At 44.6% G+C, this 17,266-nt stretch overlaps 1 protein-coding gene across 2 annotated transcripts in view; it reads right to left on the reverse strand.

The window, feature by feature from the left end:
* Positions 1–17,266, reverse strand: part of HMCN1 (hemicentin 1) — a 325,809-nt gene that overhangs the window by 188,374 nt on the left and 120,169 nt on the right. For both annotated transcript variants that reach the window (XM_079980967.1, XM_079980966.1), the window contains 2 exons: positions 12,630–12,774; positions 2,722–2,834 (listed from right to left, as the gene is read on the reverse strand). In XM_079980967.1, the coding sequence (XP_079837093.1) occupies positions 2,722–2,834; positions 12,630–12,774 (258 nt within the window). The remainder of the gene's footprint in view (positions 1–2,721; positions 2,835–12,629; positions 12,775–17,266) is intronic.

Consider the following 17,266-nt stretch of genomic DNA (forward strand, 5'->3'; position numbering starts at 1 on the left):
AAGGCCCTCGGCGCTGGACCTCAGTGTCCAGGCAGAACGATTGAGGTGGAGACACTCCTTCAGGTATACAGGACCAAGGCCGTTTAGGGCCGTTTAGTTAGGACGTAAATATTTTTAATGGGGGGGGGGGGTACCTACAAAGGGACATTCACAAGCAGGTAGGATCATCAATATCCGTTACATATGGACTGGCCACTGAGGTTCTACTTCAAGCAGCTGAGTCTGTTTCAAGATGGATGGGTACCTAAAGAACCACATATTCCCATGCAACAGGCATAGGCAAACTCGGCCCTCCAGATGTTTTGGGACTACAGCTCCCATGATCCCATGATCTCCCACGGATCAGTGGTCAGGGATGATGGGAACTGTAGTCCCAAAACATCTGGAGGGCCAAGTTTGCCTATGCTTGCCATACAAGCTCACCCAACTTCAAAGGTCTTCATTGGAGGCCCTGCTCAAAATTCTACCCATCTCTCCAAAAGATGGAGCTTTGTTGGCTGTGGGGCTCTGATTGTGAAACACACACAAAAAAAGACACCTCATCCATTCACTCAGTGCTTTCCTTTATGCTCTGTGGGCATCGATTAAAAACAGTTCTGTTTACTCCATTATCTTGCAGACATGTTCTTATTTTTAGTTAAGCTTTTGATGCATGCCTTTGAAGATGTCTACAAAGATGCTTTTATTGATTTATTTCACTGCTGTTTTAGCTACATCGCTTTTATTTATTCTAAGACTGGAAGGCAGGATATAAATATTTTAAGTAACTAAACCTACGTATTTATTGAACCCCTCTCAGAAGCCATGAGGATTGCCAAGCGTTACTTGGTAGTTTTTGTAGACTAGTTAATGGGGCCAACTTTAAATGAGTAAGGGTGAGCAAAAAGAAAGGCAAACCTTGCTTATTTCTTAGGCTGGCTTGATGTTGGCTTGCTATTTCAGTGGTGCCCCGCAAGACGAACGCCTCGCAAGACGGAAAACCCGCTAGACGAAAGGGTTTTCCGTTTTGGAGGCGCTTCGCAAAACGAATTTCCCTATGGGCTTGCTTCGCAAGACGAAAATGTCTTGCGAGTTCCTGCGGGGTTTTTTTCCTCCCCCCCCCCTTTTCTAAGCCGCTAAGCTGCTTATCAGCTGATCCGCTAATCCGCTAAGCCGCTAAAAGCCGCTAATAGCGCTAATCCGCTAAGCCGTCAATGGGCTTGCTTCGCAAGACAAAAAAAACCGCTAGATGAAGAGACTCGCGGAACGGATTAATTTCGTCTTGCGAGGCACCACTGTATTCTAGGATTTATTTATTTTTTTAAGATGGCATTTCCTTCTAGCAATGAATGCTCTCGAGATTTTGGTAATATGCATATTGAATGAATGAATGAAACTTTATTTGCATCAGCCATCGGCCATAGCAACAAAAAGCATTGCGATATACACAGAACAAAATAAAAGTCGGTTATATAAAACACGGTTTAGGGTCCTGAATCAGCAGTCAAATAGTGGACCTCATTCTGATTGCCCCAGCTAGGAACCTTGCAGCCTTTGCAGTCATCTGCGTCTCTTTATCTGCCAGGAGAAACGACACAGTGGCCGTGGTTGGGCGACCCGGAATAGTCAGTAATAATCTCGTTCCTCAGGTCTTTGTAAAGAGTGCATGCAAGGAGGGCATGTGCCACTGATTCAGGGCTGCCATCTCCGCAGGGACATAAGCGTTTTTCGTATGCAATCTGTTGGAATAGTCCCTCAAGTACAGCCGAGGGCGGTACATTCAGTCTTGAGAGGGTAAAGGCGCGTCTATATTTTGGAATTGCTAGGTTATACAAATAGGGTGCCAGAGAGTCAAAGTGGAAGGATGGAAAATGGTCATAAGATGGGCAAAATTTCTGTATTGTAGCCAAGTTGTTCTGATGCTCAGTATCATTTAGGTGTTGGCACATTAGACCTTTTGCTTTAACCTACGGTGAGTAGCTGTTGTGGGGATAAAACACAAGAGTGAAGTTTTGGGTTGACAATTTTTGACCTGGTACCGTATTTTTCGCTCTACAGGATGCACCGGACCATAGGATGCAGCGGACCATAGGAGGAGGAGAACGGGGGGGGGGGATTTCTCCCCCTCTCTGCGCAGCGCCCCTTCAGCGAAGCGGTAGGAGAAACGGAGCCCCTTCCATTTCTCCTCCCACTTCGCTGAAGGGGTGCTGCGCAGAGAGGGAAAACTGTGCAGCGCCTCTCCAGCGAAGCAAAGCCTGGAGAGCAAGAGGGATCGGTGTGCACCGACCCCTCTCGCTCTCCAGGCTTCAGGCGGCTATCCGCAAGCCCTCGGAGCGCAGCGGGGACTCCCGCTGCGCTCGGGAGGCTTCAGGAGGCTTCAGCAAAAGCAACGCGAAGCCTCCGGAGCGTGGGGGTAGCGCTCCCTCTGCGCTTCAGAGGCTTCGCGTCGCTATCGCTGAAGCCAAGGAGCCTGCATTTGCTCCATAGGACGCACACACATTTCCCCTTAATTTTTGGAGGGGAAAAAGTGCGTCCTATAGAGCGAAAAATACGGTGCTCTTGTGACAGTCTTGTTGCACTAGGGATATTAGACCAGGGGAATTTGAGTTTAGGCAGAGCCGGAAGTTGAATGTCCTGCGCCAGATCTGTATTTCTACCAAAGGGAGATTGATTCGTTGATTCATTCATTCCTACATGCTCAGCTGATTTTTCACTATAAGGAACTCAAGACTTTGCAGTTACCTTGGACCAGACGATAGATGGCTTGGGTACTCCACTTGATTTGCAGGCCATTGTAACTGGGATGCCTTCAATGGTACTGAATATCTGCTGTCCATGCTGAATTATGGGTAGAACTGAAAACACAAACACACACAGGCATTTTGCAATTCACTGCTCATTTTTATCATGTTTTCCTTTGCACGTATAAAAACTTGCAACCTATCGAGAACAGGTCTTGTGATTACATACTTAAGCCCCTCCTACATTACAGTTTAGGAGGTAGCCATTATGGCAGGGAGCCAGCAGCCTCTCCATACAACGCTCAATGCCCCCCTCCTTTGCCAGCTCCTTCTGCAGGTTTTAACCTTTAAAAAAACCTCCTGTGTGGACATTGCAGCTGGGGAGGGATAGTATATCTGACTGAGACCCATGAAGCCCCCCACCCAACAATTAGGCTTGGGGAGGGAATATCCTTTTAAATTAGGTCCTCCAAATCTTTTAAAAGTGTAATTTAATTTTTGCAGACTTTTACCATCAACAGAGTACTTTTATAACATGGGCTTGTTAAAATGTACGATAGGTAAAAATAATGAAATGGTTCTGTGAACACATTTTAAAGCATAAGCTAGGCTAGATACCTCCAAAAAGATGATTCATATAGCTCTTTCCTTAAACGTTCTTGCATTAACTGTAGAAAAAATTGTATTGCAAATGAAGGTGAGAAAAAGCCACTTGCCCAGCTGCTGCCAGCGAGTCTACATCTGGGGTGAGTTTGGAACATGTGGCTTCCTAACCCCTACCTATCTACACCAGGGTCTCCAGCTCTTTGTTTTTTTTAGTTTTTTTATTTTTTTTCAATATATTTATTCATTTTTCCAAAAACAAAAAGGAAAACATCAGAACAACACCAAACATCAAAAACAGTATATAAAACACAAGAAATAAATAAAAAATTAGAAACAAAGACTCCAGTTTTCACCCTCATGTTTACAAAACTTTGTTTCTTGACCTCCTCACGCCTCCCTTTTTTGTATTCCTCTTTATCTAATCAAATACAGCAAATCCTTACCCTTCTTCAAAACTCATTTCTAGTTATTGTGATCACTTCTATTATGTCTCCAATCTTTCCTCCTTATAATTAAACACTTATCATAATGTTTACTTTGACATAATATAACCTTATTTTTCCACCCTTTTTCTATTACATTTTTTGCATATTTTTTAACACTGTACCGCTGATGCCATATTATTTCATATCCAACATCATTTTAGCATTCGTACACTTTACAGTGTTTCTGCAAATAGTTCTTAAACTTCTTCCAATCCTCTTCCACTGCTTCTTCTCCCAGGTCTCGGATTCTGCCAGTCATTTCTGCCAATTCCATATAGTCCATTACTTGCATCTGCCATTCTTCCAAGGTGGGCAAATCTTGTGTCTTCCAATACTTTGCGATAAGTATTCTTGCTGCTGTTGTCGCATACATAAAAAACGTTCTATCCTTCTTTAACACCGTTTGGCCGACTATGCCCAAGAGAAAGGCCTCTGGTTTCTTAGGGGAGGTATATTTAAATACCTTTTTCAGTTCATTATATATCATCTCCCAGAAAGCCTTAATCTTCGGGCACGTCCACCAAAGGTGAAAGAATGTACCCTCAGTTTCTTTACATTTCCAACATTTGTTATCAGACAGGTGATAGATTTTTGCAAGCTTGACTGGGGTCATGTACCACCTATAAATCATTTTCATAATATTCTCTCTTAAGGCATTAGATGCCGTAAATTTCATACCGGTGGTCCACAACTTTTCCCAGTCAGCAAACAAAATGTTGTGACCTATGTCCTGTGCCCACTTAATCATGGCTGACTGTTTCATCCTGAGTATTCCATTTCAACAGCAAGTTGTACATCCTTGAAATAATCTTAGTTTTAGGTTCTAACAATTCTGTTTCCAGTTTCGATTTTTCCACCTGGAAGCCCAATTTTTTATCCAAATTGTAGGCCTCTCTTATTTGATAATGAAGCCAATCTCGCACTTTATCTTTAAGTTTCTCAAAACTCTGCAATTTCATTTTGTCTCCTTCCTGTTCTAATATCTCCCAATATTTTGGCCATTTGACCTCCATATTAAGTTTTTTCAGAGCCTTAGCCTCCATGGGTGACAACCACCTTGGGGTCTTATTTTCCAATAAGTCTTTGTACCTTATCCAGACATTAAATAACGCTTTCCTGACAATATGAAGTTTAAAATTTCTATGCACTTTAACCTTGTCGTACCACAAATATGCATGCCATCCAAAAGCATTGTTAAAACCTTCCAAATCCAAAATGTCAGTGTTCTCAAGAAGCAGCCAGTCTTTCAACCAGCAGAAAGCTGCTGATTCATAGTAAAGTTTAAAGTCTGGCAGGGCAAACCCCCCTCTTTCCTTCACATCGGTTAGTATTTTAAATTTTATTCTGGGCTTTTTGCCCTGCCAGACAAATTTAGAAATGTCTCTCTGCCACCTCTTGAAACAATCCATCTTGTCCACAATCTGCAAATTTGAAACAAAAATAACATTTTTGGCAATACATTCATCTTTATAGCTGCAATCCGACCCAACAAGGAAAGCTTCGATTTTGACCAAATTACTAAATCTTTTTTAACTTCTGACCAACATTTTTCATAATTATCTTTAAATAAGTTCAAGTTTTTTGCAGTCATATTAATCCCTAGGTATTTCACTTTCTTAGCCACAGTTAATCCTGTCTCATTCTGAAACCCTTCTTTTTCAATTTGTGTTAAATTTTTCTCTAAAAGCTTAGTCTTTAGCTTGTTTAATTTAAATCCTGCCACATGACCAAACTCTTGAATCAATTCTAGAACCCTTTTCGTACTAGATTCTGGCTCCTGCAATGTCAAAACTAGGTCATCTGCAAAGGCCTTCAATTTATATTGTTTGGCTCCGACCTGAATTCCTTTAATCCAGTGTTTCCCAACCTTTTTTGGGCAAAGGCACACTTGTTTCATGAAAAAAATCTCGAGGCACACCACCATTAGAAAATGTTTAAAAAATTAACTCTGTGCCTATATTGACTATATATAAAGTAACTCTCTTTAATAGGAATCAAATAAACACAAAGAAAGTATTTTATAATTACTTTATTATGAAATTGTAAGTAAACAGAAATATGAAAAATTATAAAATACTTTATTCAGTGCACCTTTTGTCCCTCTCCTCGAAATGCTCCAACTCAATGTTCCTCCGCGGGCTGGCCATTGGAGAGCCGTGTCGCCCACACCGCAGCCCAATACAATATGAACCCTCCCCTCGCAAGCAGCAACCCCTCCACACTCCCCACCTTAAGCCTCCACACGCGCCCTGCCCAAAGAGATGCCCGCCCGCGCGCGAGGGGATCCTTTACCTCAGCATCCCGCCAAAAAAAAAAAAAAAAAGAGGGCGGGAGACTGCGGTCCCTCAGAGGCTGGGCATTAGGAAGAAGCAGCCGCCTTCATCCAAGCAGGAGCAGCAGCAGCTGTAGCTGTAGTAGCGCCAAGCTGTGCCGGGGACTCCGTGCCCATGAGGGGAGGGAGGGGAGAGAGAGGAGAGGCAGCAGGTCGCCCTCTTAAGTCACGCGCGCGCAGGCACCACCACGCATCCCTCGCAGAGCCCCTGCTCAGCACCTCCTGCCTCGGGGACGCCCGTCAGGAGCCGCTGAGAGGCCGCCAAGCCTCCAGGCTGCTCCCATTCAGCCTTAGGCGCGCGCCCGCCTCGGGAAAAGCGGTGCTGGGAGGCGGAGAGAGAGAGAGAGAGGACGCCGCTGGCCGCGTCCCACCCTCAGTCAGTCGGCTCGGAGCTACTGAGGAGAGGGAGGTGGGGACGACGGCGCGTCTGTTCCGCTCGGGGCCAGCGCGCCCCCGCCCCCCTCTCCAGAATCCCCAACTAAATACGATGCGCTAAGGGAGGGGGGAGAACCCACCCACAAAGAGGACGCCTTTCTGCAGGGCGCCTAAGGCCTCTCGCCGCCCGACTCGCCCGCCTCCCTCCCACGGCACACCAGGCAACGTCTCGCGGCACACTAGTGTGCCGCGGAACACCGGTTGGGAAACACTGCTTTAATCAACCGATCCCTTCTAATCATGTTCAACAGCACCTCCAGGACCGAAATAAATAATAATGGAGAGATAGGGCAGCCCTGACGTGTTCCTTTTTCTATCTTAAATTCTTCAGTCACCACATTATTAACAATCAATTTTGTTTTTTGTTCTGAATAAATTGCATCTATACCATTTTCAAACCCCTGTCCCACTCCCATTCCCTTAAGATTTTTCTTCATAAAATTCCAAGAAATATTATCAAAGGCCTTCTCCGCATCTATAAAAATTAATACAGCTTTTGTGTTAATGTTCATTTCCAACAGCTCCAAAATATCAATTATATTCCTTGTATTGTCAGACAAATGTCTGCCTGGTAGAAAGCCTGCCTGATCCTTATGTATCACTTCAGTTAACACTCTTTTTAATCTATTAGCTGTTTGTTTTTTTAAAACTACAATTCCCATCATCCCTGACCACTGGTCCTGCTAGCTAAGGATCATGGGAGCTGTAGTCCAAAAACAGCTGAAGAAAAAAGACCTCCAAGGGAAACCCTGATCTACACTAATTCAACAGCTGCATGCTGGGCACCCCATTATCATCTTACAAAAGGGAAATGTTCCACATAAGGTGTGAAAAATCTGAATATTAAAATAGAGCATTGCTGCTTTACATAAGTGAACAGTAAAACCAAGTATGCACAGTAATCGCTGTCTGCCTTAGCCGGTGAGCAAGGCTTGCTGCCTGGATAGGACTAATCTTTGATCAGTTAATCTGACCCCAAACCACATACCTAAAGAACAGATTTGCACATAACACAAAACCATTGCTCTCCCATCCTCCCTGCCTCTTGCACAAGAAAGGGGGTACTTTTGAGGAGATTAGTTTGACTTGCAATGGATGTTAGTTTGTCAAGTCATACCAACCAGGATTTCTGGTTTACAGCATACAACAAAAAGTTTCCGAACACTACCAAGTTCAGATCATGGATAATGAAACTGGCTTTTTTTAACAGAGCTTGTTTTAAGTCAGGATTTATGGTCCGTACAACACAACAGGCCAACGTTCTCTGAAAGCAAACAGATCTCTGCCGAAATCCTCTAAAATGATGCACATTTTTGTTGAGCTTTGTGGCAATCACACAGGGTCCCCGGACGTTTGACGGTCTATTGATCCCTGTGCTACCACTGTGCTCGCTTCCCCGCTGCCACCAACCCGTTACTCTCGGGTACACACTGAGTCCAGACAGTTGTTAAAATTAAACCAACTAAACAGGTTTATTTTATAAGCATTAACAAGTTTATGGTTTCTCAGATAATTTTCTTGTCAGTTTCTTAACCTTAGTTTCTTTACCCGCCTATACCTTCCTAATACTTTCTGACTGATTATCTCAACTGTTTGACTGACTCCTCTTAACAGATTCTCTCACTCTCCCACATCAGACTAGCCCAACTCACAGACTTATCCTCTCTCTCTCTTCTCTAACTCCCGACTGACTACTTAACAGCAACTCTAACTCTAACTCCTCCCCTTGGGTTCCTAAAGGTTAGTCATTTTACAATTAGTTAACCCTTTCCTTATGAACCCAGTATGATGTCACACACCTAGGAGGGCAAACGCCACAAGCTTGCACCGACTCTCACACTTCTTCCTCTAAATCTCCTTTCCCTTATAAGTCTTTGATCATTTCATTTTTTTTTTAAATTTTATTGAGAGTTTTAATAATACAGTAAAAGAAAAAAGACAGAATAAACAGAAAACATCGAAAAAATAAAACAAACATAGGATTTTACATCTTGTAGTGACCATCTTTTCTTCATTTTTCCCTTTTGGACTTCCTCACGTCTCTCGCTCCTACATTCCAAGTTAATAAAACTTTAGCCAGCAACTTATCACCTTATTTTCATTCTTATTGTACACAATTCCAATATTTTATCCCTAACTTTGAATATTTTTATCAAAATCTTAAATACCTAGTTTTAACATGATATTCATTCAAAATTTGTCTTTCTCATGAAATTCACTCATTCTCATAGTCTTTTCAGCTAACTTTATGGTGCCCTGTTATTTTCAAATCTCTCATCCTTCTTAACACTCATATAATTTACAGTGTTTTTGAAGATAGTCCTTAAATTTCTTCCAATCCTCCTCCACTGCTTCTTCTCCCAGGTCTCGGATTCTGCCGGTCATTTCTGCTAGCTCCATGTAGTCCATCAGTTGCATCTGCCATTCTTCCAGCGTGGGCAAATCTTGAGTTTTCCAGTGTTTGGCGACAAGTATCCTTGCTGCTGTTGTTGCATACATAAATAATGTTCGGTCCTTCTTTAACACCCTCTGGCCAACAATGCCCAAAAGGAAGGCCTCTGGTTTCTTAGGGAAGGTATACTTAAATACCTTTTTCAGCTCATTATATATCATTTTCCCAGAAGGCCTTAACCCTAGGGCAAGTCCACCAGAGGTGAAAGAATGTTCCTTCAGTTTCCTTACATTTCCAACACTTGTTATCTGGCAGGTGATATATTTTAGCTAGCTTGACTGGGGTCATGTACCACCTATATATCATTTTCATAATATTTTCTTTCAAGGCATTACATGCCGTAAACTTCATACCGGTAGTCCATAACTTTTCCCAGTCAGCAAACATGATATTATACCCAATGTCCTGTGCCCATTTTATCATAGCTGATTTAACCGTTTCATCCTGTGTATTCCACCTCAGCAGCAAGTTATACATTCTTGAAAGTAATTTAGTCTTAGGTTCTAACAGTTCTGTTTCCAATTTCGATTTTTCCACCTGGAATCCTAACTTTTTATCCAGTTTAAAAGCCTCTTTAATCTGAGCGTAATGTAACCAATCTCGCACTTTATCTTTAAGTTTCTCCATACTCTGCAATCTCCAACTGTCTCCATCTCTTTCTAATATTTCCCAATATTTCGGCCATTTGACCTCCATATTAGGTCTTTTCACAGCCTTAGCTTCCATAGGTGATAACCACCTTGGGGTCTTGTTTTCTAATAAGTCTTTATATTTTATCCAGACATTAAACACTGCTTTCCTTACAATATGGTTCTTGAAATTCTTGTGAATCTTAAGCTTGTCATACCACAGATACGCATGCCATCCAAAAGCATTGTTAAATCCTTCCAAGTCTAAAACATCAGTGTTTTCAAGAAGCAGCCAATCTTTCAACCAGCAAGTCTTTGATCATTTCAGTGGCTACCAGCATAGCTGTCAACTTTCAGATTTGAAAATAAGGGATCAGCAGCCTCACCTGTCCCAGGGACAGTCTACGGGATATCTAACAATCTGGGATAGCAGCAGGAAGCAGCGGGAAACGGCGCTGGAATAAGGGAATTTCCCACACACACAAAAAGGCAAGGTTGACAGCTACGGGCTACCAGAGCCTTTACTTTTCTCAGTTCTTCTCGATGAGGAACATTAGTTCTTCACAATGTGATAAAACCTACTGAAGAGATAACCTTCACTTTCAAAATGCAATAATGAATACTTTACTAACTTGCACGAGGCCTCTTTTCTAAAGCAGAATAAAAGCTTAAAGCATGCCTCTCTCCGTTAACTGCGCATGGACAAGAAGTTTCAGCTCATGAAGAATACAAGAGCCACGACCTCACACAAAGTTGAAGCCACTGAGACACCGAAGGATTCTTACAAAACAAATCCTCTGTCTTGTCTTCTGCAAACAGGCACGTTCCTCTTGGTAGCATTAAAAAACGAGATACATAGTTCTTTTTCCAAATGTATAATTTCTACCAAATGCCAGCTCCCTCTGGATACCGCTTGTTTTTATCCATTATGTAGCCTCTTAGACAACATTTGGAGAACTCCCACTTACATCTCTGGTTTATTCATAAAGCAAGCGAGTCTGCAAAAACCATCATTGCTTGAAAACATTTGTGCAGTGAAAAAAAATACTTTTTGGATGCCGTGTGGTGGTAGTGATGGTTCTTCTACTGGTTCCTTAAAAAGGCATGCCAGTTTTGTTCACATGTTCTGCTGCCCAGTTAATTGGACCGTCGTTCAAATCTCCCAATAGATCTTGGCTGGGATCCGGAGATCCTCCTCCACAGGTCAAACAGCTGCTCTCCTTGCACAAGCAAGTACACACAATGGATTCTAGGATAGGAAAATGCAAACTGCAAGAGATGGTCTCTTCTGTACAATATGGGAGGCTTCTTTGACTTATTAGCACGAGCCATGAAGGTTTACATATCTACATGTACATCAGCATGAGTGGTGAATTTTATTCCCCTTGTGATCCCCTGGAATCTGGTTGTTATCTTCAGAATACTACAGCAGGGTTCCTTAGCCATAGGTAAAGGTAAAGGGACCCCTGACCATTAGGTCCAGTCGCGGATGACTCTGGGGTTGCGGCACTCATCTCACTTTACTGGCTGAAAGAGCCGGCATACAGCTTCCAGGTCATATGGCCAGCATGACTAAGCCACTTCTGGCGAACCAGAGCAGCGCACGGAAACGCTGTTTACCTTCCCACCGGAGCAGTACCTATTTATCTACTTGCACTTTGACGTGCTTTTGAACTGCTAGGTTGGCAGGAGCAGGGACCGAGCAACGGGAGCTCACCCCGTCGCAGGGATTCGAACCGCCGACCTGCTGATCGGCAAGTCCTAGGCTCTGTGGTTTAACCCACAGCGCTACCCGCGTCCCCTCCTTAGCCGTACGGACCCACAAAATGGTGAGCATGTAAGAAATATTAATTGGACCTACTTGGAAGTGAAAATGTCGAAAATGTGTTCAGAGCACACAGAATATGAAGCTGATTTTTTAATAATTAAGCATTTTTTCCATAATTGTGACAAAGGGGCATAAAAGGGGTGGCCTTGTACAACACATCTTAGCATGCTATATGTAGGGATATCGCGGAGTGGGGAGTGGGGTCCGGAGGGAGCACACTTCCCCACCAGCAGGGAGCCATGGTCTGCCTGCACGCGTGACCCTGGGGTGCAGGGAAAACTCCCCCTCAGACAAGTCATGGCTGTCTAGAACATCGTCCCCTAGGTCTGACCTTTTGAGGTCTCAGAGTCAGCAGTGTCCTGTCTGTAAGTTTTTCCCTGAGACCTTTTATCTCCTACATCATACACTGTGCAAGGGGAAAATGACGCTGTGGAACTGGTGCCAAAATAGCTTTGTACCACCCCACGATTTTGGGACGGAAGATGTGTAAAGGTCACAGCCCAAAAATGTATCTGCCTGGCTTGCATATTTGTCTCAATAAAAAGAGGCTCCACAGGAATGGTGGTAGCTCGCTCACTCGCTCGCTTCAGACCACCTGTGCACAGCTCACATAATGATCAACACCTGTCTTGGGCCTTCACTTCAATATATGCACGCAGACATGTATTGAGGCCTCCTGAGGTAAGATGTAGCCACAACACCTAGTGTTAGAAACACAGTTTTTCACCCAAAACAGCATTTGCTTGAACGCAGTGCTTTCCACAAAAGGGCGGGCTACCTTTTCCCTCACTCCCAAACCTCTTGTCATTTTGAGATCAATTCATTTGTCTCTTCATACAATGGAATAAAACAAGAAGAACTGCAAGCAGAGAGAGATGCAACTGAGGGAACGAAAGTCCAGAGTTGGGTAAAGGGGGCATTTTGCAAACAAAGAGGCGCCAAGCCCCTATTTTTATGCCGCTTACTAACACAGCATTTAGAGAAGAGAGCATGCAAGCCCCCTTGACATTAATGGGTTCAGAAAAAGAAAATTACTAGGTGGGTTATGACGACCCATTTATGTTTTTATAGACAACACAATTGTATGCTCAAAATTTTCTAGGTTGTTAAAAGCCTAGGGAAACGCTGGACATCTTTCTCACCAAAGACGCTGACAGCAGTCGTTTTGTTGTTTGTCCCAGCCACATTGCTTGCCATGCAGGTGTAATCTCCAGCATCCTGAGGCCGAACCCTTTCAAGGTGAAGACTCCCATCACTACGAACACTGATATAGGGATTCTGGACCACCTGGGAAGAGGAAATCAGACCAGATTTTATTCATCTTCTAGATTTTAGCTTGGGAATAAATCCCAAGTTTTGTTTAAAAAATGGGAATAAAATCAAAATAAGGCCCCAAAGCATCCCAAATTTCACGACACGGACAGCAATTTTTGCATTACAGTGGTACCTCAGGTTACAGACGCTTCAGGTTACAAACTCCGCTAAGCAGGAAGTGATTGTTCCAGGTTAAGAACATTGCCCCAGGATCAGTGGCGTAGTGTGGGTTATCAGCACCCGGGGCAAGGCAAGTAATTTGCGCCCCCTAACCTGTGGATTTGCGCCCCCTAACCCGTGGATTTCCCTAACCCCCAGATGTTGCGCCCGGTGCGGCCGGCCCCCCCCTGCACCCCCCACGCTACGCCACTGCCCAGGATAAGAACGGAAATCGCGCGCCAGCGGCGCAGCAGCACCAGGAGGCCCCATTAGCAAAAGTACGCCTCAGGTTAAGAACCGTTTCGGGTTAAGAACGGACCTCTGGAACGAATTAAGTTCTTAACCCAAGGTACCACTGTCTTTTGATTTCACTAGTGATGGGGAGAAGCAAAGGCAGGCTCCACTGCTTGACTATCCTCTGAGATTTCAGCCAAGCATTCCTCCCATACTTTCAAACGGATCCTTGCAACCATAAATGGTGTCCCTGAGTGTGGTCTGGAAAAAATGCATCATATTTTTTATTTGCTGCAATGGAGACAATAGCGAATATCTCAAGTCACAGTGCAAGACCTCAAAGCGGGAGGGAAATGGAATTTCCAAGTCGTCCCCAGCAGACTTTATTCTCTCCAGCATTTTCAAATTCCTCTTAAATAGAATCCTCTGTGAGCTTTTCCCTTGGAGTGCAGAATTTGTCACCTACTTAGTAACTAGAGGAGGTTAAGTTCTGCCTTCCAAGGGGATTAACAGCTCTCTTTGAGAAACACAGAGAGGAGGGGGGAAAGCTATGCTGCAAGGACAAGACATGGGCATGGGAAACATATCAGCGACACATGCCAAAGAGAAGAACAGCGGCCGAAAATCCTGTACATAGCTATTCTTTGCAGTACTTCACTCTCAAGGGACACCAACAGCCTGTTACATAAAGGTAAAGGAACGCCTGACCATTAGGTCCAGTCGTGGCTGACTCTGGGGTTGCGGCGCTCATCTCGCTTTATTGGCCGAGGGAGCCGGCGTACAGCTTCCGGGTCATGTGACCAGCATGACTAAGCCGCTTCTGGCAGACCAGAGCAGCACCCGGAAATTACCTTCCCGCTGGAGCGGTACCTATTGATCTACTTGCACTTTGACGTGCTTTCAAACTGCTAGGTTGGCAGGAGCAGGGACCGAGCAACGGGAGCTCACCCCGTCGCGGGGATTCGAACAGCTGACCTTCTGATCAGCAAGCCTTAGGCTCTGTGGTTTAACCCACAGCGCCACCCGCGTCCCAGCCTGTTACATACACACATGTAATTATTATTATTATTATTATTATTATTATTATTATTATTAATAATACACCGTCCTTCCCAGTTCAGAAAACCAGGCTCAGGGCGGCTAACAGCAAATTTAAAACACTTAATTGATGCAACAAAAAACAGCATAAAATACAGTATAAAATGTGAATAACAATAAATTCAGAATTCAAAATTCAGTTTAGGGAGGAAATCCATCCAATAAACATTAGATGACCACCAGGGCTAGCTAGCTGAATTAGTCCTATTTGAGCCAGCAAGGAGACCAGGGGAGAATTAGCCGCGGGATCCCCGAGCAGGTAATCTTCATAAAAAGGGGAGGGGGAGGGAAGGAAGGAAGGGGAATAAAATATCAGGCTAAGTTCAAATTGAAAGCCAGGCGGAATAGCTCTGTCTTACAGGCCCTGTGGAAGGAAGTTAAATCCTGCCAAGAGCATAGTTTACACAACTCTTTGATTGCACGTGGATGCAGTTTAACAACTCCATCAAACCAGGCCATGCTGCAGTTGGGTAAGTAAAGGTAAAGGTACCCCTGCCCGTACGGGCCAGTCTTGACAGACTCTGGGGTTGTGCACCCATCTCACTTAAGAGGCCAAGGGCCAGCGCTGTCCGGAGACACTTCCGGGTCACGTGGCCAGCGTGACATCGCTGCTCTGGCGAGCCAGAGCCGCACACGGAAACGCCGTTTACCTTCCCGCTGGTAAGCGGTCCCTATTTATCTACTTGCACCCAGAGGTGCTTTCGAACTGCTAGGTTGGCAGGCGCTGGGACCGAGCAGCGGGAGCGCACCCCGCCGCAGCGATTCGAACCGCCGACCTTTCAATCGGCAAGTCCTAGGCGCTGAGGCTTTAACCCACAGCGCCACCTGCGTCCCACGCAGTTGGGTACCCAAACCTATTTCAGGCCTTTTAGGTGTATTTTCCTTTCAACATATTCCTTCTACATCCTCCGGTGTAGCAAAAGGTATTCGCCGGAGCCACACTTCTTACCCCATATGCCAGAGGAAGGATGGAGGGTCCTTCTTCCTCTTTAAAGCAGAACCAAGAAATCCAGCTTGCTAATTCTTGCTCTAGTCTGATCTAATCTCACCTGTGCTTTCTGCACAGCTAAATTTTGACTGCCATTCCCCAGTGCAACTATCCCCCCCCCCCCCCCCCGCTTGTCACTGGGCTTTCTGGTCCCAGATATCTGTGGTCCACTCACTGTGTGTGTGTGTGTGTGTGTGAGAGAGAGAGAGAGAGAGAGAGAGAGAGAGAGAGAGAGAGAAGGGGGGGGGGGGACTCTGACAAATATGGACATTTTCTACAGAAGAGCTCCTGAAGTTTCCCCTCCATTTTTCCTGCTGTCTCCTGCTGTCATCCTTTTTGCTGCCACCCCTCCTAGCTGAACTGCTCTGCTGTTTATGCAGCTGTGGGGAATGACAGATGTCCGTCTTTCACTGCACTTCTTCCAGCCTGCCCATGTTTACTTTGTTATAAGAAAACCTGCTCCCTTTCCCTTATGGGGTATTCCGGAGTCTTTAAGTGGGTTCCCTATCGGTAAGAGAAAACAAACAACCAGAGTATATTGAGAAGCAAAGCAGCCTGATCTGTATTCAAGAACTGTTGCAACAGGGTCTCCACTCGCTGCATGCAGGAGGGAGGGAAACCCTGAACAATGGTGCACAAGTCCTTATAGATTCTTGAAATTGCCCACCCTGTAGCCCAAGACCACCCCCCAAAACATCATACATACATCACAAAAGGAGGTGGTCTACTGCAGAAATCCTGCCTGCCAGAATACCTGATAATGGTCACTGGTTGCTTTACCTGGGCAACCTGGCCATTCTTTGGTGATGGTTAATACTTTAGTTGCTGAATCCAGGTCACAGGCTCACCCTATTCATACACAAATACGCCCTGAAGACGGGATTTGCAAGCAAAAAGGCAATGGGAAGGCTTTCCCCATTTGCCTCCCTTACTGCAGAGGAATATTTGAGGTCACTGGGAGAGTCAAAATGGCTTCAGGATTGCTCTCTCATACTATTTCAGACACATGGTTCATATATTTAGATATGTGTGCATTTATGAATATTTATTCTATATTTGAGACCTTAAAATTCTTATAACAACTTCTGCCTGGGATGGCTGAACAATGGAGACAGGTACCAACTGAGCCTCACCTCCCACAAACGTTTTTTCCCCTTTACATCTGAAAATCACAATTGAATCCTATCTTCCCCCTTGGCCACCATCTGCTCTAGTTGCTCAAGGCGGCAATTCTGGAGGCATCCCATTGCATCCTTGCAAAGAGCCCTGTGTGGGCGGGTTGGGCTGTATGATAGCAATTACATTCGAATGATAATATTTCAGTGACAGTGTTAAAGAGTTTTGGGTGTTAAGCTGTGTGCCAGACTCCTCTAGTCCCTGGATCCAGCAAGTGTTAAAATCTTGGTGAAGTGTAAGGACAAAAAAAAGAAAATGAAAAAAGAAGAAGGGGCTATGTAGGAGATGGCAAAATCGCAGATAGTAAGAAGGATAAAAGCCAGAGTTTTTAGTTGGAAGTGGCAGGGATGTGACCTAGGGGTAAAGCAGCAAGCTGGAGAGAGAATCAGAGCAGTGTTTGAGAGCTACGTTTTATTTCTGTTTGAATCCAAAGCTGTGGCTATGGGAGAAACAAGACCCACTTGGGGTGTTGATGCTGTGAGCCCCTCCACCGAAGGCTCAGGTTGTATATAAGTGTAAATAACCCATACAGAATAAGGACACCACAGTCTCCACTGTGACTCATTCCCAAAAGGAAACACAAAAAAGGTAAAAGGTAAAGGACCCCTGGATGGTTAAGTCCAGTCAAAGGCGAATATGAGGTTGCAGCCCTCATCTCGCTTTCAGGCTGAAGGAACCGGCGTTTGTCCACAGACAGCTTTCCGGGTCATGTGGCCATAATCACTAAACTGCTTCTGGCGCAATGGGACACAGTGACAGAAACTAGAGCACACAGAAACGCCCTTTACCTTCCTGCTGCAGCGATACCTA

Source organism: Podarcis cretensis (genome assembly GCF_951804945.1).
Source record: "Podarcis cretensis genome assembly, chromosome: 6".
In the NCBI taxonomy this organism is placed as follows: domain Eukaryota; kingdom Metazoa; phylum Chordata; class Lepidosauria; order Squamata; family Lacertidae; genus Podarcis; species Podarcis cretensis.